General features: G+C 36.5%; 1 protein-coding gene across 1 annotated transcript in view; it reads left to right on the plus strand.

The window, feature by feature from the left end:
* Positions 1-4,788: 4,788 nt before the first annotated feature.
* The window catches only part of LOC150086294 (very long chain fatty acid elongase 4-like), a 70,453-nt gene continuing 49,247 nt past the window's right edge, over positions 4,789-25,994 (plus strand). The window contains exons 1-3 of the mRNA XM_090374854.1: positions 4,789-4,901; positions 8,312-8,499; positions 21,206-21,286. Coding sequence (XP_090230980.1) covers positions 4,820-4,901; positions 8,312-8,499; positions 21,206-21,286 — 351 coding nt within the window. The 5' untranslated portion in view covers positions 4,789-4,819. The remainder of the gene's footprint in view (positions 4,902-8,311; positions 8,500-21,205; positions 21,287-25,994) is intronic.

Raw genomic sequence — 25,994 nt, forward strand, 5'->3', positions numbered from 1 at the left:
AGTGAGCAGCTGTTTGGAAGAAAAGTAATTCTGAGAGCCAAAGAGAACCAAGTTTTTTAGATGCAGAGGAAGCAATATTTGTAATAAGCTTGTGCCAAGAGAGATTAAAAGTCAGGGTAATCCCCAAAAGAGATATATCATTTTGCCTAGAAATAGGAGTGTCACCAAAGATAAGCATAGGAGCAGAAGAATCCTTTTTTGCGAGATATAAGACAAGACTGAGTTTTAGAAGGATTGAAATCAACTAAGTTGTCTTTGTCCCACTGGAGAATTACCTGGAGATCGGCATTTAAGCAGTTGGTAGCGGATATTCGAGAAGTTGAAGCTGATCGAGCAGTGCAAGGTTTGTCAAGCTGGAAACTGGAATGCAATATGCTGTCATCAACAAAATTACAGATAGGATTTGCGGTCAATGGAAGAAGGTCATTAATATACAAGAGGAAAAGAGTGGGGAAAAGAACCAACATTAGTGGAGAAGTTAGAAGATAGAGGGTCATCTACCATCACCCTCAGTGAGCGATCAGAGAGAAAACTGGATAACCAATTACAAAAAACAGTTGGAAAACCATAAGATGGAAGCTTGTTTAGAAGACATTTATGCCCAAACATTAGCATTAGTAGAGGCATTTGATGCAAGAAAGCAAGCTTATGCAGCATCAGCCAAAAAAAAAAAAAAAAAAACCACTTCCACTTCACCCCTCTGTTCGTTCAAAATACCTGTCCAGCTGAGCCTTAAACTTATTTAGGCTATCAACCTCCACCACAAGGGATGGAAGTCTGTTCCACCAACCAACCACCCGCTGGCTAAAGGCAAATTTCCGCACGTCTATCCTACATCTGTCTTTCCTCAATGATTGAAAGCCTTTGAAATGTCAAGAGCAACTGCTTGCTTTCTTGCATCATATGCCTCTACTAATGCTAACTGCCTCCGTAGCCAAGTGGAAAGGAGCAGTAGTGCATAGCACACGCTTCTTGATTAGACCGGGGTTCGAACCCGTCACCACCAAATACGGAGGATGCGGAAAGGTCAGGGAATGACCACTGCATATCCCGGAGCAATATGGCCTTAGTTGCTAGTGCTCCTAAAAAAAAAAAAAAACCAAAAACCAAAAAACTAATGCTAACTAGGTCTGGGTAAACACCAGGAATAGAATTCATTGAAGTTGATATAAGCAAACATTTTTTTATCAAGTGGCTGTGTAAATAATGCTTCTAGTATATAGTTAATGCTGGAAGTTTGTTATCTTTCCTGAAGCATGGACAGTTGGCCCATGAAAATTCTTAAGAATCTAGATAAAGACCCTATTGCTTGATGGTCTTATCAGCCCAGAACTCTGTTACCCATTCCGGGCAAAATTTATGAGACTCTTATTGTGTCTAGACTAATTGCATAAATATCTATCTTCTATGCAGTTTGGCAAAAAATATGGATTCATCTTGGAAAAGGACCTGCTGACATTCTGCTTGCTGTAACAAATCAGATTAAAAATTCCAACTCTGAATATACATTTTTTATTCAGTATGCTTTGGTTGCCTTCTGTTTGGAGCCCCATCAACTAGTCTAAATGCAGTATGCAACTTTTCTTGAAGCCCGAGATGCTTTTGTCAATATCATTAATAAATATATAGGCCAACTGGGCTAGCCGGGTGGGTAAAGTGCCTGCCTAAGCAACCCAAAGGTCGCGGGTTCAAATCCCGCCTCGGGCTTGGATCAAAGTACTGCAAAAACCTTGGGAGGTGCATTATGGCCACAGAAGCCGATGCACCAACAACAACAACAACAAAAAAAAAAATAATAATAAATATCAAAAACAACATTGGGAACCCACTTGAGAATAACGTTAGTGAAAGAAGAGCTTTGCCCATTGATAACTATTCTGTCTTCTCTCACTCAGCTACCCCTTTATCCATAGCTGTAACTTGCCCCACTCTGCTTCAATCTGTACAACAGTCTTTTACCTGAAATAATATATATTTGTATATATATATATATATATATATATAATCTTTATTGTATACAAACATGGTATATACAATAGACCCTTCACAGCAGCAATGCCAGGGGTTTTACATTGGTTGGTGGACAATATCCTTGGGGGAACGGGGCGGCCCACATCGAAGTTCGGGCTCATCCCCCAGAGCCAACAATAAAATGGAATCAGTGTCAGATTATTTACAGGATATATACTTTTGACAGTATTTACAATGAAATAATAAAGATATTCATATTTAAATTATGTTATTTATATTCATAAAGATATTGTTGACTTTATTTGCAACACATTCATAAAGACATCGTGCTTTCAACATTATTTACAATATATTGGGCATTATTATGCTGCCCTTATCAATGTGCACTTTGCCTGGCCAAGATCAGGCTCTTAAGGATCTGTCTTCGGTACCTCCGATCCTTCACAAACCTACAGAGGTCGCTGTCAATTGAAATGATTGTGGGGAGCATCTCCCTGGGGAGAAAGCGGTCACTGAGCGATAGTCTGTTACAGTGAGCTGTGAGCGTGGGAGCTGACCTCAGTCCGGGTAGAGGGATCCTCCAGCCACACAGTTCTCAGATGCTTGGCTCCGAGACCATATCAAAAGCTTTTCTGAAATCTAAGTAATAAGTATACAGGGTGATTCACTACCAGTGCGATAAACTTGCAGGAGGTGTAGGGGGCACAAAGACGAATTGGAATCACATAGCATTGCAGGGTCCGAAATGCCTTCAGCATGCCGTAGAGGACGTTGAATGGGAGGTCGCGTGAACAGCGATCCCGCTGGAAGTCAGCATTTGCGAACCGGTTCCCGAGGCAGTAGGATGGATGAGTATTCAAACGTTGAACTGGCCGACATGCACCTTGCGTATGGAGCTGCGTACTGTAACGGGCGCACCGCTCTGTGCTTGTACCAGGAACATTTCCCGCACAGGCGTGCTCCTCATCATACGATTTTTGCACGTATGCACTGAAGGTTACGTGAGACTGGTTGTTTCACGAGAGATACCATGAATCGAGAGCGAACGACGAGGATGCCAGACAGTGAGGAGAATGTCCTACGTCCTGCAGAAGGCAATCAGAGTAAGAGTACTCGAGCGATAGGCCAACGATTGGGTATTTCCCAATCCACTGTATGGAGGATACTGTCAACAAACCAAATGAGTTCATACCATCTGCAATGCGTCCAATTATTGGAGCCTGCGGATTATCCACTCCGGAGGACTTTTGCTACTTGGTTTCTTCAACAGAAACGGTTCGCAAATGCTGACTTCCAGAGGGATCGCTGTTCACGTGACCTCCCATTCAACATCCTCTACCACATGACGAAGGCATTTCGGACCCTGCAATGCTATGTGATTCCGGTTCGTCTTTGTGCCCCCTACACCTCCTGCAAGTTTGTCACACTGGTAGTGAATCGCCCTGTATAATGTCAAAATTAATTTTTGCAGTTTAATTAATATTAAATTACATGGTGTTCAGAGGACTTTTTTGTTCTTTTTTTTTTTTTTTTTTTTTTTTGTAGCCAGCAAAACAAACATTCCTTCATAATGCATTATACTATTGTCACACAAATGATGCTAGAGAAAGGTTAACCTGTTATTTAAAATATGAGACAGTTTCACTACTCCTGGTGTTTTACTATTTTCAGACATTTGTTTGAAAGTATTACAATATTATGGCAACTCATTGTGAAAGCAAATTTTCTTTTGCTATGAGTATTGACCCCATTCGTCATCATCATCATCAGCGATTTTCAATCCACTGCAGGATGAAGGCTTCTCCAGCAACTTTCCAGTTCCATCTGTTGTGTGCAGTGGTCATCCATTTACTATACACAAACTCATGAATTTCGTCTGTCTCTCTCTGTTGTTGTCTTCCAGGTTTTCTTTTAGCTCTTCTTGGGTACCATTCTGTTTTCTGTCATCATGTCTTTGAGCTGTGCCCTGCCCAAGACCATTTCAATTCTTAAGTTTTGATATGAATGTCCTTTATTTTGGGTTTGTTTCTCTTCTTATCTAACAGTCTGATTCCTAATATAATTCATTCCATTCTTTGCTGTGTAGTTTTCAGATTCCCTCCAGTCTTTTGGTGAATGCCCAAGTTTCAATTCCATAAGTCATGGTGGTGAAAATACATTGGTTTATTATGCTATCCATCCAAAATTTATTCTTCTCTTAACTTCCAGCAATTTATCATTATTACTGCTAATGACTTGTCACAGATAAGTATGTGAATCCACCTTTCAATTACTGCTCCTTCAATGATTATATTTCTTTCTTTCTGTGCACACTTGTTCATCATTACTTTTGTTTTAGCCATATTCATCTTTAGTCTGAAATCCATACCAACTCTGCATAACTGATTTTCTTCTAATTCTTTGGGATCCCATTGCATTAATTAAATAATTTAAAAATCATACTGGTGGGAAAAAATATATATATTTATATATATATATAAAAAATTTATGATTTTTTTATATAAAAAAATTATTATAAAAGAAAGATAGGATAGGGTTTAATTTTCAATACGTGTGCTTGTGGGTATGCCTGTGGAAGAGTGTGCATTAATGGTCGGTTTGCAGGATAAAAATCCGGTGTACTTAATGGGGGGGGGGCACTTACACCTCCATCTAAGAACTACCAAGAATCACTTTACATTCATGAGAAACATAAAACATTTGAATTTTAGGGAAAAAAAAACTCTTTATCAACAGCTGAAATATAACTTAAGTGTCATAGCAAAATTAGAAATTATCATTTCTAAAGACAATTTTATTTATAGGTTTTCAAAGCAAGCAGTGCAGCCCTTTGCTACTAAATAATATAATGGAATTAGTAAGACTTCCTGATCTGAGTGGTACTGTAGGACACCTTTATATTCAATACATGGATACACTGAAATTTGCAGGTATGCTTTGATTTGTTATTTTGAAATATGTTTTAATATCTTTTTAGCATTTTAAAGTATCAAATTTTGCTTCACAGTTTCAGGCTGCTTCTCTAAGTATTATGTTCAGTTTTGTTATTACCCCTGTTCTTTGGACTTATTCTCAAGATATGAAAAATTTTTTAGCTATTAGCTGAAGGATCCGTAATTCCTTATTTTTTATTTGACTGAAACTTGAAAAATTATAAATTTAAAGAAATCAAAAAAGACTGGTTTTGTTATGAGGCCAGAAACCTAGCTTATACAGGATCCACGAAAAATTTGGTCACTTCATTTATCTAAAAAATTTGGTCACTTCACTTACCTATTCTGTCTAATGATTTTTCCATTCTACTTTTAAATTTATTCACAGTAACCAGTTCTATAAGTTTGTAAGGATATTCCAAGAATCACTTACACTTGTGCCAAAAGCGAATATCTGAAAATATGTTTTGCAACCATCCATTTTAAAATTCATCTTAACTTGTGTGTGCCACACAAGAAGCAGTAAAGGTGCTGTCAGTATTAGTATACTAAATCTGTTCAATGCTTTAAATATATCATTCAGGTCTTTTTGCAGATGCTTAGTTTCCAGATACTGCAGTTTACAGAACTTATATATTTCTTGGTAAGTGTGCTCTTTTGTTCCCCTAATTTTTTCTGCACTCCTAAAATGAGGTTTCCAAACCAGTATGAAGTATCCAAAGTGTGGTCTTAACTATTGTGTATATACAACAGAATAAACACCTCATTGTTCCTACTGTCAAAATTTCTATATGCCATTGAACTGAGAACTTTGATCACAGAATCCCACAAGGTTTCCTAGCAGCCTGTTTGCACTGCTCAGAGAACTTCATTTTGAACTTTACCCCTAAATCATTTTCATTCTTCACAACCTTGAGAATTGGTACCATGAAATGGTGTATTATTCTGGAATTATTGCTACCCAGATTAAGTACTTTGTATTTATCGGTGCTAAACTCCAATTGCCGTATTTTTGTTTATTATGATAAGAAATGCTTATTATTGTATATTTTCTTTTGTTTTCTTTAATTTAATTCTATATAAATTTACTTTATATTAATTTTACATAAACATCGTTAGGCGCTTCTGTTAGGTTTTAGGCTATTAATATGTTATACCAGATTAATGGATTGATTCAAACTATCAGTAAATCAAATAGTCAGTCTGTTTTTAATTTTTGTCCTTCCATTAATTCACAGCATTCAAAAGTGGTGTTGCACCATGTTCCAAAGGATGTCATCAAATTTTTTCATCATATCAACATTGTTTTCATTCTGATTTCCTTTTGCTGCATATATTGATGTAATTGTTTGATTAAAATGCAATTATTGAGTAATACATTAAAAAGTTACAAAATTAAAAAACTAATTTATTTCTTCATGTGCTTCATATTCAGTGGCTGGTGAGTTCTGGACATATTCTTTTTCCTTGAAAGCTAATTACGGATAATAACTAAGAAAGTAGTCAATTTCAGGTGGTCTTAGTTAAACTTGTGTGTAGAAAGGAAGTTGTATTCAGTTGCATTTTTAATTAACTTAGAAAGATAACGAACAAAAAGGTGAGGGTATTGAATTATTTTTGACACACATAAAGCGTGTCTGCATTAAAAAAGTTAAGAAAGCACTGCATTAATTTATTAATTAGCATCTTAATTTTAATTCAGTTGACATTAGTTTAATTTGTATTAATTTTCTATTTGTTCTGTCATGTGTGTAGGTGTGTTTATTGCCTCTCTTCTCATGTGACTGACTTGGGCAATCAGTCACACTGACTAGTTTCAAGTATTTTTCTTATTGGTTTAATTTTACAAATTCATTTTGTATTGTAATTGATGCTAATTTTTTAAAAATCTTTTATCAATTTAATTTCTGCTAATTTTCAATTTTTAGATTTTATGTTTAATCTGTGTAGTATATGACTCAGGGAGGGCTAAATTAAGAATTATTTCAAAAGTTTCTCTTTGTGAGAGGTTGCCAGAGTCCCTACCACAGGGGTTCAGAATGTTTACATAGTTTCACTCACAGTTTTTGTAAGGCTCATTTCTTAGGCCTTCCAGTTGTTATTTAATTCTGATTGTAGTGTGCTATCTTAGGCTGTGATCTTGACATTTATTCCTGAAGTTCAGATGATAAGAATTTTCCTGCATTCTCTGCCGGTATACATTTCTGTAATGCACTGTTTGTGTCTGTAAATAGTGTATAATTTAGAGGGATTGGCAACATGTAATGTGTTCCAAAGACAGCACCTGAAATTATATTTTTTTCATTTTCTGGATTTTTTCATTTAATCATCTCATCAGGGTTTACCACATGGACTTGCAGGTGTTCAAGCATTCTCATGTTACAGTTTAATTTCAAAGTTACTCCCCTCAGATTTCACAGATTTTCATTTACCCTGTGTGCACTCATTAAAAACTATTTGTTGCTTTTAGAATAACAGAAGGTAATTTACTTACACATGGACTCCCTATTTCAGAAATGTTCCCTAAAAGAAGGTTGAAAACCCTGGTATAAGTTTTTTTTTTCCCTCATCAAAGCTTGCAATCATTGTAATGATTGCATGCTTTATACTAATACTTTATTTAAGAGGCTGAGTAAACTTAATTTTTTAAATATAGTTATTAGTGATTCATTTTTAAATTAATTAGTTCAGCCTGTGTGTTGTCTCTTGGAAACTATGTTATTCTTATTATCATCAGTTTTTTGGAAAGTGAATTGATAAAGTAAATTATATTAAAGTTCATACATTTGCAGGAACATACATAAGCATCAATATAACTTTGCAGGCAAAGTTATATTGATGCTTAATTAAAATATTTTTACTGCACATTTTAAAGACAACAATATGTTTATTGACTATGTAATGTAATTGAGAAATCTTACATCCAGAACATTCAATGTACTAAGCTAATGTTTGGTGTACTAAACTAATATAACTGCCCTGAAGAGAGTAATTTTAATTGTTAGCTCAATTTTCACGTAATGTCTTTCACTTAACATATTTGTATATCCAGGGCCGGATTTAAACTTGTTGTGGCCCTAAGCTATAATATGCATGAGGCCCTTCTCTCTTACAGTTTGCCTGTGACAGTATTAAAAAAGGATTTTTTAAGATGGAGCAAAGTCCCTTGTAATGAGAGGCCCTAAGCTGTAGCTTGTTTAGCTTATTTGTAAATCCAGCCCTGTGTATATCTCTGAAACAAAAATATTCAGAAAAATGTTAGTAATTTTTATTTTAATTTTAATGCTCCATGTTTTGAGGCTTATTTGTTAATTGAATCTCAGCTATTTTTTTTGCCTAATATTAATTTAAACCGTGTAGTGTTATGGTATTTATATATTGAAAAGGATGATATTTTATTTTTCTAGACAAAAGAGTAGCAGACTGGCCTCTCATGAGCTCACCTGTACCAACAATTATTCTTGTTATTACTTATTTGATGATTGTGCGCTGGGGACCTAAAATAATGGAATGTCGGCCAGCATTTCAATTTAAATGGACCTTACTAGGTTATAATGTAGGCGTTCTCCTTCTTAATTTATATATTGCAGTGGAGGTAAGTTTTGTAACTTATTTTTCATGTGAATTTAACTTTTTTTTTTTTTTTTTTACTAAACAATTATAAAAGCATTGACTACAGGTGTTAGCATTAGTAGAGGCAAGAAAGGAAGCTTATATCATCTTCTTCCAGTCACATAGTTTCCTGAGGAGCTGTTGTGGCCACCAACAAATTCCTCCAACTGCATTAATCATCTGCTATACGAGTGGCATCACAAAATGTCATGCCCAAAAGTTCATTGCAGGTCTTCCTTTAACAGCAGTTTTTGGAGTTAGTTTTGTTATGGTCTCTGTGGCATCAGATAATGTGGTTGTATGCCCTTGCCTACCACATGGCCGATTTTGAAAGAGGCTGGCTTTAGTCATAGGAAGAGTCATCGTGCATCCCACGAGATGGTTTTGAAGATGAAAGGTGACTACAGTAGAGCTCCACTTAGTGCAGGAGGCTAACTGGTTTTCCAGAGGTCGTCTATATACAGCAGACTCTCGATTTACCGGGATCGGATTAACCAGGACACTTCAAGATTCCAAATAAAATCAACCAGAAATCATAAAATTCAAGTAATACAATAGAATAGGTATAAACACATGTTTTGTAAGTCATAAATAAGCGATAAGGAGCAGTGTTATAAGTCATCATTAGGAAATTAGTGTGCCTATTATCTTGCAACCCCGCTTAGTGTGCCTATTATCTTGCAACCCCGCTTAGTGTGCCTATTATCTTGCAACCCCGCTGCCTTCACACCTCCCACTCAAAAAAAAAAAAAAAAAAAAATCAAATGTTTAGTTTGTTTTAGTGCGTCGCATTGATTGTTGTGTTCCGTCACTTTTTTTTTTGTTTATAAATTGCGAAAATGATGGGCAAATGCAAGAGTTGTGCTTTCATTTAAACAAAAACTTGAAATTATTCAAAAGTTTGAAAATGCCATTAAATCTCTAAAGAACCATTATAATGTTGGTGACCAAACTATATGTGACATTGTAAAAAATAAAGGGAAGCATCATATTGGACATGCAAGTAGTGCATGGCAAGTTCTTTATCTATCGACATACTTTTTACGTAGGTTGCTGAACATTTTTCGATATAGCAAGTCCCCGACTTACGTAGCTTTGGACTTACATTACATTATTTATAATTTTTTTATATGACTGAAGATTTCAAGTGAAGGGGACACACATTTCACCATATGTAAAAACTCACAGAATTCCAGCTATCGGCATTATCGCAAATGCAATAAGATCGAGTTTACTACCTATTTATAATTAATTGCACAAACAGTAGAGCCCAGTAATGCGGAAAGTGCAAATTGTTTTTATTGTTTTATGGCAGTAACCTCCAGAAATGTGCTTTAGTAAAATGTCAGCTCGCGTGGAGTGATAATAGTGAGTTTTGCCTTAACCCTGTGAAGTTCTTTTCAGAAAATTTCACTTTGACCATTATCATAGTGTCAACTAAGAGAATAAGTGACAGCAGTACTAGTAAATCTACCAAGAAAAGGAAAGCGATCGAGTTGGATCAGAAAATTGTAAGGATGTATGAAAATGGCCAAACATTAACACGTATTGCATGGAATTCAGATTTGTTAGTGGCAACGGTGAACATAATAAAGGAGAAAGATAGAATACAAGAAACGGTCAGCACCAATGAAGGTCAACTATAATAACCAAGGCTACGAAATATATGCCAGTTTTTACAGTACAATAACGTGTTTTTTCTTCCTTTTTATGTTTTTCTTTTCTTATGTGCCACTCTGGCTACTTCACTGCAGTCCCCAGATAAAGTTTTTAATTGAACTAATTAAAAATATATAACTATTTTTCTTCATTCTTCTGAAGATATTATGTGGATTTTGTAATTTTGGCATATCAGGAATATAGTAGCAATATTTTATTAGTCATTCCCGAGTTACACAAATCTAAACTTACACAAGAAGTCCTGGAACGTATCTTTTGCGTATGTCAGGGACTTACTATATTTTTGGATTAACCGACCGGGAAATCGATTATCCAGGAATATTTTTTTACCATCTATCCTGGAAAATCGAGAGTCTACTGTATATAAACGGGTATATATTATTCATTAGATTCACACAAGTAGTTATTATATCTTCAGTCAATGAATTTATTTATAGGGTGACGCTATTATTCCTGTTCTTCCTTTTTCAATGTCTAATTAATGTCCATTATTTCCAATTAATTATGTTGAATATATTTTAAAATAATTTACTCCCAAACCATAAAGAATGCAATGTTTCCTTACTATAAACATATTTTCATGCTAATTCGCACAGTCTCAACCTCCAATGAAATACATTTCTTACATTTTAAAATATTCGTTCCTGTATTTCAAATTTACACTCCTTTCACATAGCATTAACAGCTGCATAATCTTCTGTATTCTTCAAATGCGCTAACTGTTAAACTGTTATTTTAATCTTAGAGCATAAATATTTTACCACACAGATATAACATGTGTCTAATGAATTCTCTGTACCTCTTCTTCTGTATGGTAAGATGTATTTTCAGTTTTTTATGCTTAAACCACCAAATTTTAATATAATTGAGAGCACATTTTAACACAGTCACTACACGCAGTGCCACTATAACGACTATATAGCTCAGCCAAATTAAAAAAAAAAAAAAAAAAAAAAAAACCCCTTCTCCTTTCACCCATCTATTCATTTCAAATGCTTATCTAGTTCTGTCTTGAACTCATTTAAGTTGTTGACCTCCACTACGACAGATGGGAAGTTTGTTCCCACTTCAACTACCCGCTGGCTAAAGGCAAATTTCCGCACATCTATTCTACAATTGTTTTTCTGCAGTTTGAATTTATGTCGCCTCAGGTGTGTAATCTGAACAAGTGAAAGAATCCCATCAGCATTGAGCTTGCTCAAACTGTCCAAGGCCTTATACACCTCAATCAGATCACTCGCAGGTGCTTAGTCTCCAGCACTGCAATTTGCATAACTTAAGCCTTTCTTGGTAACAGCAACTTTTTTTTTTTTTTTCATTCACCAATCTCATTGCCCTTCTCTGTACTCGTTCCAGCAGCTCTACAACCTTCCTAAAATGAGGCCTCCAGGCCTGTATGCAATACTCATCTTCGACACTAACTATATTACTTAATTCAGTGTTTTTTGTTCATTGGTTTCACTTTGTTTTATCTAGATTCCATTGGTTGTTATAGTTACACAGGCTTACACTTCAACATTACTATCATGCAGTTGATGATAGGACTGCAATCTTTTGGAGCATGCAAGGATTAGGGTTTCTCATTGATGATCTTTGTATTCTCCCTTTTGTGTTTGATAATTTTCATCTATTTTGCCTGGTGCCTCCGTAGCAGGTGGGCAGTGCTTAGCACACGTTTCTTGATTAGACTGGGGTTCGAGCCCGTGACCACCAAATATGGAAGATGCGGAAAGGTCAGGGAATGACCACCGCATATCCCCAGAGCAATATGGCCTTCGTTGCTAATGCTCCTAAAAACCAAATAACAAACAAACAAACAAACAATCTATTTTTCCATGCCTATGGTGTTCTTTTGACTATCTCGTTTATAGTTTATATGGTTTACTTTGGGATATGGCTGCTTTAGAACTTTCCTGGTCATAACTTCATTACCTATTCATTAATCCATTGCTCATGTTTGTGTTTATGACTCATGTATATATTATTGGCAGAGCTGCTTGAGTTATGTGCTTTTCCATTCTTATATATGCCATGTTTTGATGTTTCATGCAATTTTTGCAAGTGCATTCATATTGCAAGAAGGATAGGTGGAACAGGACCAGGGTATGTCTGCCAGGGGCAAAGGTTGATGATGTTGTAGAGCAGATATCTTTTAAGGGCACAAAAGATGATATTGTTCTACATGTTGACACTAATGATATTAAGAGTAGAAGGCTGGCAGAATTACTTAACAAGTACAGGTAAATGTTGGAAAAAACCCTTGAGTTAGGGTTAAATTTGAAAGTGTGTGCAATTCTGCACAGACACGATAGGAGGGAGAATATGGTGAGAGCCTTGTCAATCAACTTGGCCCTGGAGAGATTGTGCAAGGTTCAAGGGATAAACTTTTTTTCAGCTTGGTCTCTGCTGTTAACAGGAGCTACCAAGAAGGTACTCCTTCTTGGTAGCTCCTGTTAACTACTCTTAGCTACCAAGAAGGAGTACCTTCTTGGTAGCTAAGAATAAGAACAGGTGCATATATACTTGCATGTACACCAATGTTAGGAGCTAAATAAATTTGACGAATTTGAGGTGTTGGTCAAAACATCGAAGGCAGATATTGTTGAAATATCAGAAACGTGGTGTCATACAGATATATAAGGAATGCAGAATTGGAATTTGGGGAGTACAATATGTATAGGAAGGTAGGAGGGGTTATGCTATTAGTTAAGAACCACAAAATCTATGCAAGTGCAGCCATTTGAAATGGGCAGACAGTGCAGTGTCGAGTCAGTTTGGTGTGACATAAGCCTGGGAAAGAAAAATTGAGAGTAGGAGTGTGTTATAGGTCAAATGACTCCGATGAGTATAATGAACAGCTGAACAGAGAAATAATGGGCCAGTAAATCAGATTGTCTTATAATGGGGGATTTTAATTTCCGAGATATTAACTAGAACTTGTGGGTTGGTCACTCACACACTTAGCAAGGCTTTGGTGGATTTATTGGATGATTGTTTTCTACAGCAGCATGATAGAGAGGCAACAAGAGGGAGTAACACTCTTGATCTGATTATCAGCAGTGATTATTTATGCATTAAGAATTTACAGTTGAAGGAACTACTGGGTGACAGTGATCACAGTGTACTGATGTGAGATTTACTTAAAGATGTAACTGCCATCAGGTGTAAAGGGAAGGGTTTTTGCTTTCCTAAAGGTGACTACAGTGGCCTCAGAGATTTTTTAATTTCTGTACAGTGGGACCAACTGATGATGTTATCAACAGCAAATTCTAAATCGGAAGCATTCAAAGAAGCAATTGTGGAAGCTACTAGGCTGTGTGTTCCAAATAAGAAATACTGTTCTATTTTTAGGCCGAAATGGATGTCAGATGAACTGATGAGACTCGCGACTTCTGTTCTTATGAAACTTCTGATCCAGAGAAGAAAAATGCATGGGATGCACATAAATTGTGAGGCAACAGAAGACCAATGGTAGATACAAATGTCTGTAATCAAGTCACAAAGGAGGTTAGGCAAGCAAAGGCAAATTATGAGAAATCTTTGGCAAAGGATGCAAAGAAAAACAGCAAAGACTTCTTTACTTTCATAAACTCTAAATGGAAGGGGATGAATCAGGTTGGTCCACTTGATATCAATGGTTTGAATGTAGATGATCATTCTCAGATAGCTGCCAAACTAAATGAGTATTTTGCATCTACAGTCACACATGAGGAGTTATTCAAGGCCAGATGTTTATCAAACTCTAACAGGGAGTAAAATGATTTTGTAATAACTGAGAGCAAAGTGGAGGAGAAATTGTTGAAGTTAAACATAAGAAAGGTACCTAGGATAGATGGTGTCTATCCTGTTATATTAAAGGAGGGGGACAGAGGAAGTAAACAAAGCCTTAAGCAGCATGTTCAGGAGGCAACAAGAGGGAGTAACACTCTTGATATGATTATAAGTAGTGATTCTTTATGTATTAAGAATCTGCAGATAAAAGAACCACTAGGGGCCAGTGATCACAGTGTGCTGATGTGGGATTTACTCGAAGTGGTAACTACCATCAGGGGTAAAGGGAAGGGTTTTTGCTTTTGTGAAGATGACTACGGTGGTCTGAGACAGTATTTGAATTCTATACAGTGGGACTAACTGATGGTGATACCAACAGCAAATTCTAAACGGGTAGTATTCAAAGAATTAATCCTGAAAGCTACTAGGCTTTTCATATCAACTATGAAATATTGTTCAAGATTTAGGCTTAAATGGATGTCAGATAAACTAATGAGACATGTGGCAAAGAAGAAAAATGCATGAGATAAATATAAATTAACAGGTGACACAGAAGCCTATGGTAGATAAAAGCAGGTCTGTATTCAAGTCTCAAAGGAGGTTAGGCAGGCAAAAGCAGATTATGAGAAATCTTTTGGTAAAGGATGCAAAGAAAAACAGCAAAAAGAGTTCTTTACTTATGTAAGCTCTAGAAGAAAGGGATGAATCAGATTGGTCCACTTTGAACCTTCTCAGGTAACTAACAAACTGAATGAATATTTTGCATTTACATTTACACATGAGGAGTTATTCTAGGGGGGGGATGCCTGAGATGTATTAAACTCTGGCAGTGAGTTAAATGATTTTGTAATAACTGAGAGCAAAGTGGAGGAGAAATTGTTGAAGATAAACATAAGAAAGGCACCTGGGGTGGATGGGATCTATCCAGTTATATTAAAGGAGGCAGCAAAGGAAGTAAGCAAACCCTTAGCTATAATTATGAGAGCTTCCTTGGACTCATGGGAAGTACCCTTGGACTGCAGATGTGCAAATGTGACCCCAATTCATAAAGGAGGACCAAAGGATGGCACAAATAAATACAGACCTGTTAGATTAACTTTTATTCTGGGGAAATTAATGGAGGGACGGGTTAAAGAAGCACTGCAGGATCATCTAGACATGACTTCAGTTATAGTTCAGACACAGCATGGGTTTATTAAGGCGAAGTCTTGTCTCACCAATTTGATTGAATACTATGATGTGGTCACATAGGAACTGGATGTAAAGAATAATTTTGATATAATATACTTGGATCTTAGAACGGCTTTTGATTCTATTGCACATGGAAGACTGCTGCATAAATCAGAGCAGTGTAACATTGGGAGCAAATTGCTGTTATGGATAAAGAGATGGTTGAGTGGGAGAAGACAGGGAGTGGTAATCAATGGTCACTGCTCTTCATGGACCAATTTTATTATTGGAGTCCCCCAGGGTTCAGTGTTGGGTCCATTGTTGTTTTTTGTATTTATTAATGATATTGACGATTGAATATCAGGCTTAATGTGTAAGTTTGCAGATGACACGAAGGTTGGCAGGGTTGTTAATGACGCTGACAATACGCTACTGTAACAGGATCTAGAAAAGTTGAGCAGATGGGCTGAGAGGTGGCAACTGAAGTTTAACATTGACAAATTTAGAGTACTGCATATGGGTAGCAGTAACCACAGAGTAACGTCAACTGTGTGGTACTACACTGAGGGTGGTAGAGAATGAAAAGGACCTGGGGGTAATTGTGCAGTCAGATATGAAGTTTTCTGAGCAGTGCAGACAGTCTGCAAGAGTAGCTCATGGTGTCTTGTCAATGATATACAGGAATTTTTCTAGCAGGGAAAAAGGATGTGATTATCCCCTTGTATAATAAAGCAGTGGCCAGGTCACGCCTTGTATACTGGTCTGGAGGCCACATTTTAGTAAGGATGTAGATCTGCTGGAATGAGTACAGAGAAGGGCAACAAGATTAGTGAATGGAACAAAGGGTTGCTTGGTGAAGGTAAAGAAAGCCCACATGAGAAGCACGTAAAAGTTCATTAAATTTACCGTTAAAAGTACTTTGCCGTAACGGCATTTGTATTGTTGCTTGCTCAGTAAACATACAGTGGGTGTTATCCGTCAGGAGTAGAAATTGAATCCCATGGGGGATTGAAACTCTCCCGAAGTGGATGGGGTAACCTGACCTTTTTTCTTTAGAATCACTGGTCAACTAGTGGATAAATTGTTTATTACAAAAAAAAAAGGCAAAGGTAAAGGAAGCCCACACAAGAAGCACGGCAAACTTCGAAAAAGAGTACTGGTGAAACTACATTACAGACATTTTTGATGACGCCAGAACTTCCAATATGACTCTGTTCGTGATTCAATTAGTGATTCTAAAGAAAAAAGGTCAGGTAACCCTCTTCACTTCGAGATGTTTTCAAGCTCCTGTGAGATTCTACTTCTACTCCTGATGGATAACACCCACCATTTGTTTACCGAGTGAGCAACAATACAACTGCCGTTACGGCAAAGTACTTTTACCAGTAAATTTCATCGAACATTTGCATGCTTCTCGTGTGGGTTTTCTTTACCTTAGCTGGTTGCTCTTATGAAAAAGGCTTAAGTTTTGCAAATTACAGTGTCTGGAGACCTGGCACCTGCAAGGTGATCTGATTGAATGTAAGGCCTTGAATGGTTTGAGCATGCTCAGTGCTGATGGGATTCTTCCTCTTGCTCAGATTAGTTTGCTAATCTGAGCAAGAGGAGACATAAATTCAAATCGAGGAAAGACCTCGATTTGAATAAATTTGCTTGAGGAGACATAAATTCAAATCGAGGAAAGACCGCTGTAGAATAGTTGTGCAGAAATTTGCCTTTAGCTAGCGGGTGGTTGATTGCCATTGTAGAAGTTGACAGCTTAAATAAATTCAAGGCAAAACTAGACAAACATATGAAGCGAATATATGGGTGAAATAGGAAGGCTTTTTTTTTTTTTTTTTTTTTTTTTTGGCTGGTGCTGTATATAAGCTTGCTTTCTTGTATCATATGCCTCTACTAATGCTGTTATTATAGTGTGTTCACACGGTCATTGAAGTAAGTGCAATAAATTGGAGTCTGTGTTCTATCAACGAAAACAGTGAAAAATATTATAACTATGGTTCCAAACTAGAGTCATTTGAAAGATTTCTCTGCAGTAGTAGGATAGTACAGGATAAGGGAGGAAAAACAGGTGATTTTAAAAACTGGTTTTCTTGGTACTGGTGTGGTGGGGAGAATTATATCACTCTACATATACTTCTCCATCATACTATTTAGTAACCATGGAACAGTGGAGTGATGGACAATGTGTTTTCACCATCAAGGAATTTTGCAAAAACAACACTTTTGATTTCATTTAATGTTTATTACATTTTCACCTTAAGCTGCAAAAGATCCTCCACCATCTGCTCATGCCATTAAAGCATGGGTACATAATTTTGAACTGGTTTTGCTCTCAAAACGAAGCCTCCAGGTGGAATAAGAAGTGTCCCCACACCAAAAAAATATTGCAGCTGTCAGCACTGCTCTCCTGCAGAGTCCAAAGTGTTCTGTATGTTGGCTTTCACTCTCGTTGAACTTATCCAATCAGCATGTATGATGGATGTTGCAGCAGGACTTAAATTTCCTTCCATACGAGGTACAGGTACTGCAAGAATTAAAACCTCAATGATCTCCTTGTGCATAAAAATTTTTGTCAAGAAATGCTAATTCATATGGATCATGATGAAGACTTTATTCACAATTTATGGATGTCTGTTGAAGCCCACTTTCTTCTAGATGGTTTTGTGAATAAAGAAAACTATCATTATTGGTTGGAAGAAAACCCTCACCAATTCCACCTGTAACAACCATTGTGCATTGGGTAACAGTGTGATGTGCAATTTCATCTTATAGCATAATCAGCCCATATTTTTTTTTAAGATGATAATGGAAGGGTAATAGCTGTGATGATGCAAGGGTGCTATGCTAATATTATCACAATAGTTTGACTTATGAACTAGCTACTAGATTTGCTCAAGTTAATGAGGCCTGTTGGTTTCAACAAGATTTTTCAGCAACATTGCAACCTCATACTAAACTTCCCTGTAAAAAAAATATAAGCTTCTGGATTACTTTGACAATCAGTAGGTATGGAGTATTCTCATCAGGAGAGGAGAGTATAATTCTTCCCCTCCCAAGGGACATTTAAAAAAATGGCACCAAATGCACAAATTTAAAGCTATTTTCATATTACAAAAGTAGGTAGTAAATTTCATAATGAAAACTTAAAGCTTCCTAGAAAACTTAATTTAAAAAATATTATTTATTTATTCTCTTACAGCAACAAAACAAATTTTATAAACATTTCTACAAATTCATATTTTCATCATACTCTTTAGTACGATTTCTTATTTTAAATATGCAAATTTTTATTTTTGCAAGTTAACTTCTGGAATGATGCTTTGGTGTGTTCTGTCAGGAAAAAAAAAATTATTGATTACATTATATAATTATCAGCCATTGTCGATCCACTTCAGGATGAAGACCTCTTCAACGCATTTCCAGCAACTGTGGTCTGTGCTTTCTGTTGCCATTGTATACTGTCAAATTTCACAATTTCATTGATCTTCCTCATCTTTAGTCTTTTTCTTGGTTGTTGAGAGTCAAGCGGTTTCCATTCCAAAGTTTGTTTAGTATGTTGGCTTTCCATCTTATCATCAGTTCTTCTTGATATGTGAACTGCCTATTTCCATTTTAAGCACTTTGTTCTTTCAGTGATGTCACTGAAAGAACAAAGTCTTGGTTTGTGGCAAATCTGTTCACATTTTTTTTTTTGGTCTTTTTTTTGGTTATGTTCAAAATTCAGCACTCCATGCTTCTCTGTGTGGCTTTGTAAAGCTTTGGCATTCAATGTCCATGTTTCACAACCATATGTTGGGACAGGGAGGATGCATTGAACAAAAATTTTTGTTTGAGACAGAGTAGCAAGTTTGTCGTGAAGACTATATTCTTCTTCAAGTTCTCTGCCCACAGGCAGGTTCAGGACTCCATTGACACCATTTTTCTCTATCTTGTTCTTTCCTTTTCCTCTTCCCATCCAATCCATCATTCCAATTCTCCTCCTCCCAACAGTTCTCTTCCTACACATCTTTCTCCTTTATCACTTTTCTCAGCATGCTTTCTCTTCTCAGAACATTTTCTATAAAGTTCTTTTGTTTTCTTAGTTCTTTTACTAACATTCTCTTTTCTCCTACTTTCCTCAAAACTTCCTCATTTCTCATCCTTTCCATTCTCCTCCACACCCACATCTTGAAGGCTTCTAGCCATCTGATCTCCTCTCTTCCCACTGTCCATGTCTCTGAGCCATAAAGTACAACAGCCTATATTAATTTTTTCACCATTTGCTTTCTTAATTCTTTCTTGAAACTTCTCAATAGTTCTTTTGTATTACTAAATGCCTCTTTGCCCTTTGCAATTCTTGTTTGTATTGCGTCCAGGCCTTTTCCCATTTTCTGTCATTATGCTTCCCAAGTATCTGTCCACCTGTTCCAATCTTATTCCATCTAATGTTACATTGATTCTTCTTGGCCACTTTGAAGTTAACATTATCTTGGTTTGCTTGTTGTTAATCTTCATATTGTACTTCTTCACTTTGCTGTTCAAGATATCCAAGCAGCTCTTTAATTCCTCCTCATTATTAGCAATCAAAACCTGGTCTGTAAATCTTATTGCCTTTATCTTCTCCCCTCCTACTTTTACACCTCCTTTCTGCTCTTCTTTGTACTCTTTCATCAATGCTTCTGCATATATATTAAATAGTAAGGTGGACTATTTAATCTTTGGAACATCCTTGCATTACACACCTTACACACCTACCAATGTCTACTTCTTCTGAATCCTCTCCATCAATCCAAACCACAGCTGTCTGTCCCATGTAAAGTTCCCAAATTAGTTTTATATCTCCTTTATATAGGGCGCCTCCGTAGCCAGGTGGGCAGGAGCAGCAGTGCGTAGCACATGCTTCTTGATTAGACCGGGGTTTGAGCCCATGCCCACCAAATACGGAGGATGCGGAAAGGTCAGGGAATGAACACCGCATATCCCTGGAGCAATATGGCCTTAGTTGCTAATGCTCCTAAAAACCAAATAACAAAAAACAACAAAACAACAACCTTTATATAGGCCAGCCTTTCCTAGGACTTCTATCTGCTTAACCCAATTCACTCTGTCCAAAGCTTTTTCAAGATCAACAAAATAATTGCCAGATCTTTTCCTATTTCCATGCTTCTTTCTGCTAGTCTTCTTAATATTCCTATTGCCTCTCTGGTCCCACATCCTTCTCTGAACCTGAACTGATCTCTGAATTTGTGCTCTTTTGTTTTATTAAGACTATATTAAGTTTTCCAAATGCTTGCCATCCCAATGTTATGTGCTATTCAGTTTCCATCTGTTGAAATTTCTTGGCCAAGGTAAACATATTTTTCCATTTCTAGTTCTTGCAAGGCACAGAAATAAAATATTTTTTCTTATTACCATTGTTATTCGGAGTAATTTGGTTCAGTATATTTTCCACTTGTTCTTTAATGTCTAATGACAGACAGGGGTAGCCGCGATTTTGAAATCTATTTTCGAATATTTTTATTTCGGCATTTAAAGTCAATTCAGACGAAGAATATTTAAAGGCATTTAGGAATTGATTTGACATGATTGATCTTTTATACATGAAGGGATGGTAGGTAGCTGTCATAGTGTAAAAACATGCCGGTGTTAGTAGGTTTCCTGTATATTTTAAACAGAATGTCATTCATGTTACGAGTAAGGGTAAATTTTAAAAATTTAATGACCTATTGTTCGTGTTCTCAATTTCTAAGGTAAACTGTAGCCTAGGTTGAATATTATTGAAAGTCTGTAAGATTTCTTGTATAGTAGTAGTCTCTTTAAATTTTAAAAAAATTTTTTTTTCTTTAATGAAGACCTCCAGAAATGCTGATTTAAGTTTAATTAAAAACACTTGCACAGTAATTTTGCAGTTGTGAATTGATTAATTTTAAATATCAGATGTTTTTAGTAATTATTTATTTTTGACAAATACATGTTTAGTAAATAAATTTTTTCATATTTAAAATCTCAAATCTCATTATTTGAAATTAAAATTCTTTTTAAATATATAATATCTCAGGCTGGGTTTTCTTCTTTTTTTTTTTTAGTTGCTGTATTGTGCTCTAAAGCGTCACTATAACTGGTATTGTCAGTTAGTAGATTACTCCAATAACATGTATGAAAACAGAGTAAGCAGGTGTTATCAGATTATGATTATTATTTAAGAAATATTTTTGAAAATTAGTCTTGAGATTGTTTTATTACTGTTTTCCACTTTCTTTGTATATGATGTATAAACTTCACTCTCTTCTCTCTCTCTCTCTCTCTAACATAATATTAATTACTTTTATTATGGACAACAAAAAAATAGCAATTTTTATTGCTCTAATGATGATTTAAATTCATTGTTGTACAATTCATATGACAAAAAATCATATTCAATAATTAGAAACAAATTAGAATAATAACATGCATATTAATGTTGCAAAAAAAAAAAAAAAAAACAGGTAAAATGCAATCACAATACAGTGAAATTTAAAGAATCACAGCATTTTTATTTAATAGGAAAAATATTTTGTTGTTTTTGATTGTACTTTTTTTTTTTTTTTTTTGAGGCCTGCTCATTAATGTATAAAATTACTTCGGCATGTCCATCTATCCAAATATAATAACTCCTAATGAACAGATTTTTATGAAATTTAATGTTTGGCTCATTTAGAAACATTTTTTGAACCATTCCAATTTCATTAAAATTGGACAAATCTCAATTTTTTTTTTTCATTACTTTAAGAAACAATTAAAATTTGAATTTCATCAGAAAGGTGAAGGTTGAATGAAAATTATAACTGTGAACTGGTTGAAGTTCATGCTGTTTTTTCATCACAATTTATACAGATTTTGATATACAGTACTAGTGAGACTTTGCATAATCAAATGAATTTTTCCAAGTTGTGCGTGAAGCCTGTGTATACATACAGTCCAAATTGTGCAGGAAATTACTGTACATAGCAAGCTACATTTGATATCCAACTGTGATGAGATTCTGAAATTTTATTTCAGGATCTTATTGTGGTTAGACATTCCTTTGGTTTGCTGTTTTTCTACTTCAGAAGAGAAACCCAAAGTGTGTTAAAAAAGCATTCACTAGACATTGAACGCTAAATTTTTTTTTAAAGTTTAGTGTACATCCATCATACCATATATGGTCTTAGTAAAGCCACTAGTGATTCTCTAGTAGCTTTGCTAAGATCATATCTGAAATGATTCTTGCACTGCTTCTTTGGAACGAGCAGTTTGCACTTCAGCTTCTTGCACTTTGATTCTTGCACTGCTTCTTTGGAACGAGCAGTTTGCACTTCAGCTTCTTGCACTTTGATTCTTGCACTGCTTCTTTGGAACGAGCAGTTTGCACTTCAGCTTCTTGCACTTTGATTCTTGCACTGCTTCTGTTGGAATGAGCAGCAGCCTGGAAAACAAGATGCAGGGTATTTCAGAGAATGCTGGGAGTCATTGTAGTACAAGTAAACACATGGGTTGTGTTAGAGTAGCTAAGAATAGTAACAGGTGCATGTATACTTGTGTATACACCAATGCTAGGAGTTTGGTAAATAAATTTGATGAATTTGAGGTATTGCTCAAAACATCAAAGACAGATATGGTTGGGATATCAGAGACGTGGTGTCACACAGATATAAGGAATGCAGAACTGGAATTTGAGGAATACAATGTGAACAGGAAGGATAGACAGGATAGGAAAGAAGGAAGGAGGGGTTAGGCTATTAGTTAAGAAACACATAAAATCCAAGGAAGTGAAGCCAGTCGATATTGCTGGACAGTACAGTATCGAGTCAGTTTGGTGTGACATGAGCATTGGGAGATCAAAATTGAGAGTAGGAGTGTGTTATAGGCCTAATGACTCTGATGAGTATAATAAGAAACTGTACAGGGAAAACAGAGTGGGCCAGTAAATCAGAGAGCTTTATAATGGGGGATTTAATTTCCTAGATATTGACCGGAATTTGTGGGTTGGTCACTTACACACTAGCAAGGCTTTTCTGATTTTATTGGATGATTGTTTTCTACATCAGCATGTTCGGGAGGCAACTAGAGGGAGTAATACTCTTGATCTGATTACCAGTAGTGATCCTTCATGCATTAAGAATCTGCAGATAAAGGAACCACTAGGTGGCAGTGATCACAGTGTGCTGAAGTGGGATTTGCTCAAAGAGGTAACTACCATCAGGGGTAAAGGGAAGGGTTATTGCTTTCGTAAAGGCGACTACGATGGTCTGAGACAGTATTTAAATTCTATACAGTGGGTCCAACTGATGATGTTACCAACAGCAAATTCAAAATGGGAAGCCTTCAAAGAACTTACCTTGGAAGCTACTAGGCTTTACATACCAACTAAGAAATATTGTTCAAGGTTTAGGACTAAATGGATGTCAGATGAACTAATGAGACATATGGCAGAGAAAAAAAATGCATGGTATACGTATAAATTAACATGTGACACAGAAGCCTATGATAGATATAAGTTGATCTGTAACCAAGTTACAAAGGAGGTTAGGCAGGCGAAGGAAAATTACGAGAAATCTTTGGCAAGGGATGCAAAGAAAAACAGCAAAGAGGTCTTTACTTATGTGAACTCTAGAAGGAAGGGGCTGAATCAGATTGGTCCACTTGATAACGTTGGTTCAACTGTTGATGATCCTGCTCAGGTAACTAACAAACTAAATGAATATTTTCCATCAACATTCACACATGAGGAGTTATTCAGCGAGGGGAATGCCAGAGGTGTATTCAACTCTGACAGTAAGCTAGATAATCTTGTAATAACTGAGAGTAAAGTGGAGGAGAAATTGATGAAGATAAACACAAGAAAGGCACCTGGGGTGGATCGGATCTATCTAGTTATATTAAAGGAGGCAGCAAAGGAAGCAAGCAAGCCCCTAGCCATAATTATGAGCGCTTCCTTGGACTCAGGGGAAGTACCCATAGACTGGAGATGTGCAAATTTGACCCCAGTTCACAAAGGAGGATCAAAGGCTGACACAAGTAATTATAGACCTGTGAGTTTAACTTCTGTTCCAGGAAAATTAATGGAGGCACTGGTTAAAGAAACACTGCAGAATCATCTAGAAGACTTCAGTTATAGCTCAGACACAGCATGGTTTTGTTACGGGGAAGTCTTGCCTGACCAATTTGATTGGATACTATGATGCAGTCACAAAACAACTGGATGCAGGGAATAACTTTGATATTATATACTTGGATCTTACAAAGGCTTTTGATACTGTTGCACATGGAAGACTGCTGCACAAATTGGAGAAGTGTGGCATTGGAGGCAAATTGCTGCTATGGATAAAGGGATGGTTGAGGGGGAGATGACAGAGTGGTAATCAATGGACACTACTCATTGTGGACTAATGTTATTAGAGGAGTCCCTCAGGGTTCAGTGTTGGGTCCATTGTTGTTTTCTGTATTTATAAATGATATTGATGATGGTATATCAAGCTTAATGTCCAAGTTTGCAGACGATACAAAAGTTGGTAGGGTTGTTAAGGACACTACTGACGCTATGCCGCTGCAACAGGATCTGAAAAGGTTGAGCAGATGAGCTGAGAGGTGGCAAACGAAGTTTAACATTGACAAATGTAAAGTACTACATATGGGAAACAGCAACCCCAGAGCAATGTATCAACTCTGTAGTACTACACTGACAGTGGTAGAGAATGAAAAGGACCTGGGGGTAATTGTGCAGGCAGATATGAAGTTCTCTGAGCAGTTCAGACGGGCTGCAAGAGTAGCTCATGGTGTCTTATCAATGATATACAAGAATTTTTCTAGCAGGGATAAGGAGGTGATTATTCCCTTGTATAAGGCAATGGTCAGGCCACACCTTGAGTACTGTATACAGGTCTGGAGGCCTCATTTCAAGAAGGATGTAGAGCTGCTGGAATGAGTACAGAGAAGGGCAACAAGGTTAGTGAATGGAACAAAGGGTTGCTCTTATGAAGAAAGGGTTGCTCTTACGAAGAAAGGCTTAAGTTTTGCAAATTACAGTGTCTGGAGACTAGGCACCGGCGAGGTGATCTGATAGAGGTGTATAAAGCCTTGAATGGTTTGAGCATGCTCAATGCTGATGGGATTCTGCCTCTTGCTCAGAATAATCACCTGAGAGGGCATAAATTCAAATTGAGGAAAGACAGATGTAGGATAGATGTGCGAAAATTTGCCTTTAGCCAGCGGGTAGTTGGTTGGTGGAACAGACTTCCTTCCTTTGATGTGGAAGTTGATAGCCTAAATAAATTTAAGGCTCAGCTGGACAGGTATTTCAAACGAACAGAGGGGTGAAGTGGAAGTTTTTTTTTTTTTTTTTTCTGGCTGATGCTGCATAAGCTTGCTTTCTTGCATCATATGCCTCTACTAATACTAATTCAGAAAGGATGATCAAAGGGCGAAACAAGTAATTATATATCTGTTAGTTTAACTTCTGTTTTCCAGGAAAATTTAATGGAGGCACTGTAGTACTGTAGGATCATCTAGGAGAAGTACTGTAGGATCATCTAGACAAGACCAGTTTTGTCTAGTTTTGACAGCTTGGTTTTGTTAAGGGAAAGTATTGCCTGACCAATTTGATTCGATGCTATGATGTCGTCACAAAGGAACTGAATGCAGGGAATAACTTTGATATCATATATTTGGATCTTAGAAAGATTTTTGATACTGTTGCACATGAAAGACTGCTGAACAAATTTGAGCAGTGTGGCATTGGAGGCAAATTGCTGCTATGCATAAAGGGATGGTTGAGTGGGAGAAGACAAAGTGATAATCAGTGTACACTGCTCATCTTGGACTAATGTTATTAGTGAAGTCCCTCAGGGTTCAGTGTTG

Source organism: Mastigoproctus giganteus, chromosome 5, assembly GCF_048544385.1.
Source record: "Mastigoproctus giganteus isolate SK-2022 chromosome 5, ASM4854438v1, whole genome shotgun sequence".
NCBI lineage: Eukaryota > Metazoa > Arthropoda > Arachnida > Uropygi > Thelyphonidae > Mastigoproctus > Mastigoproctus giganteus.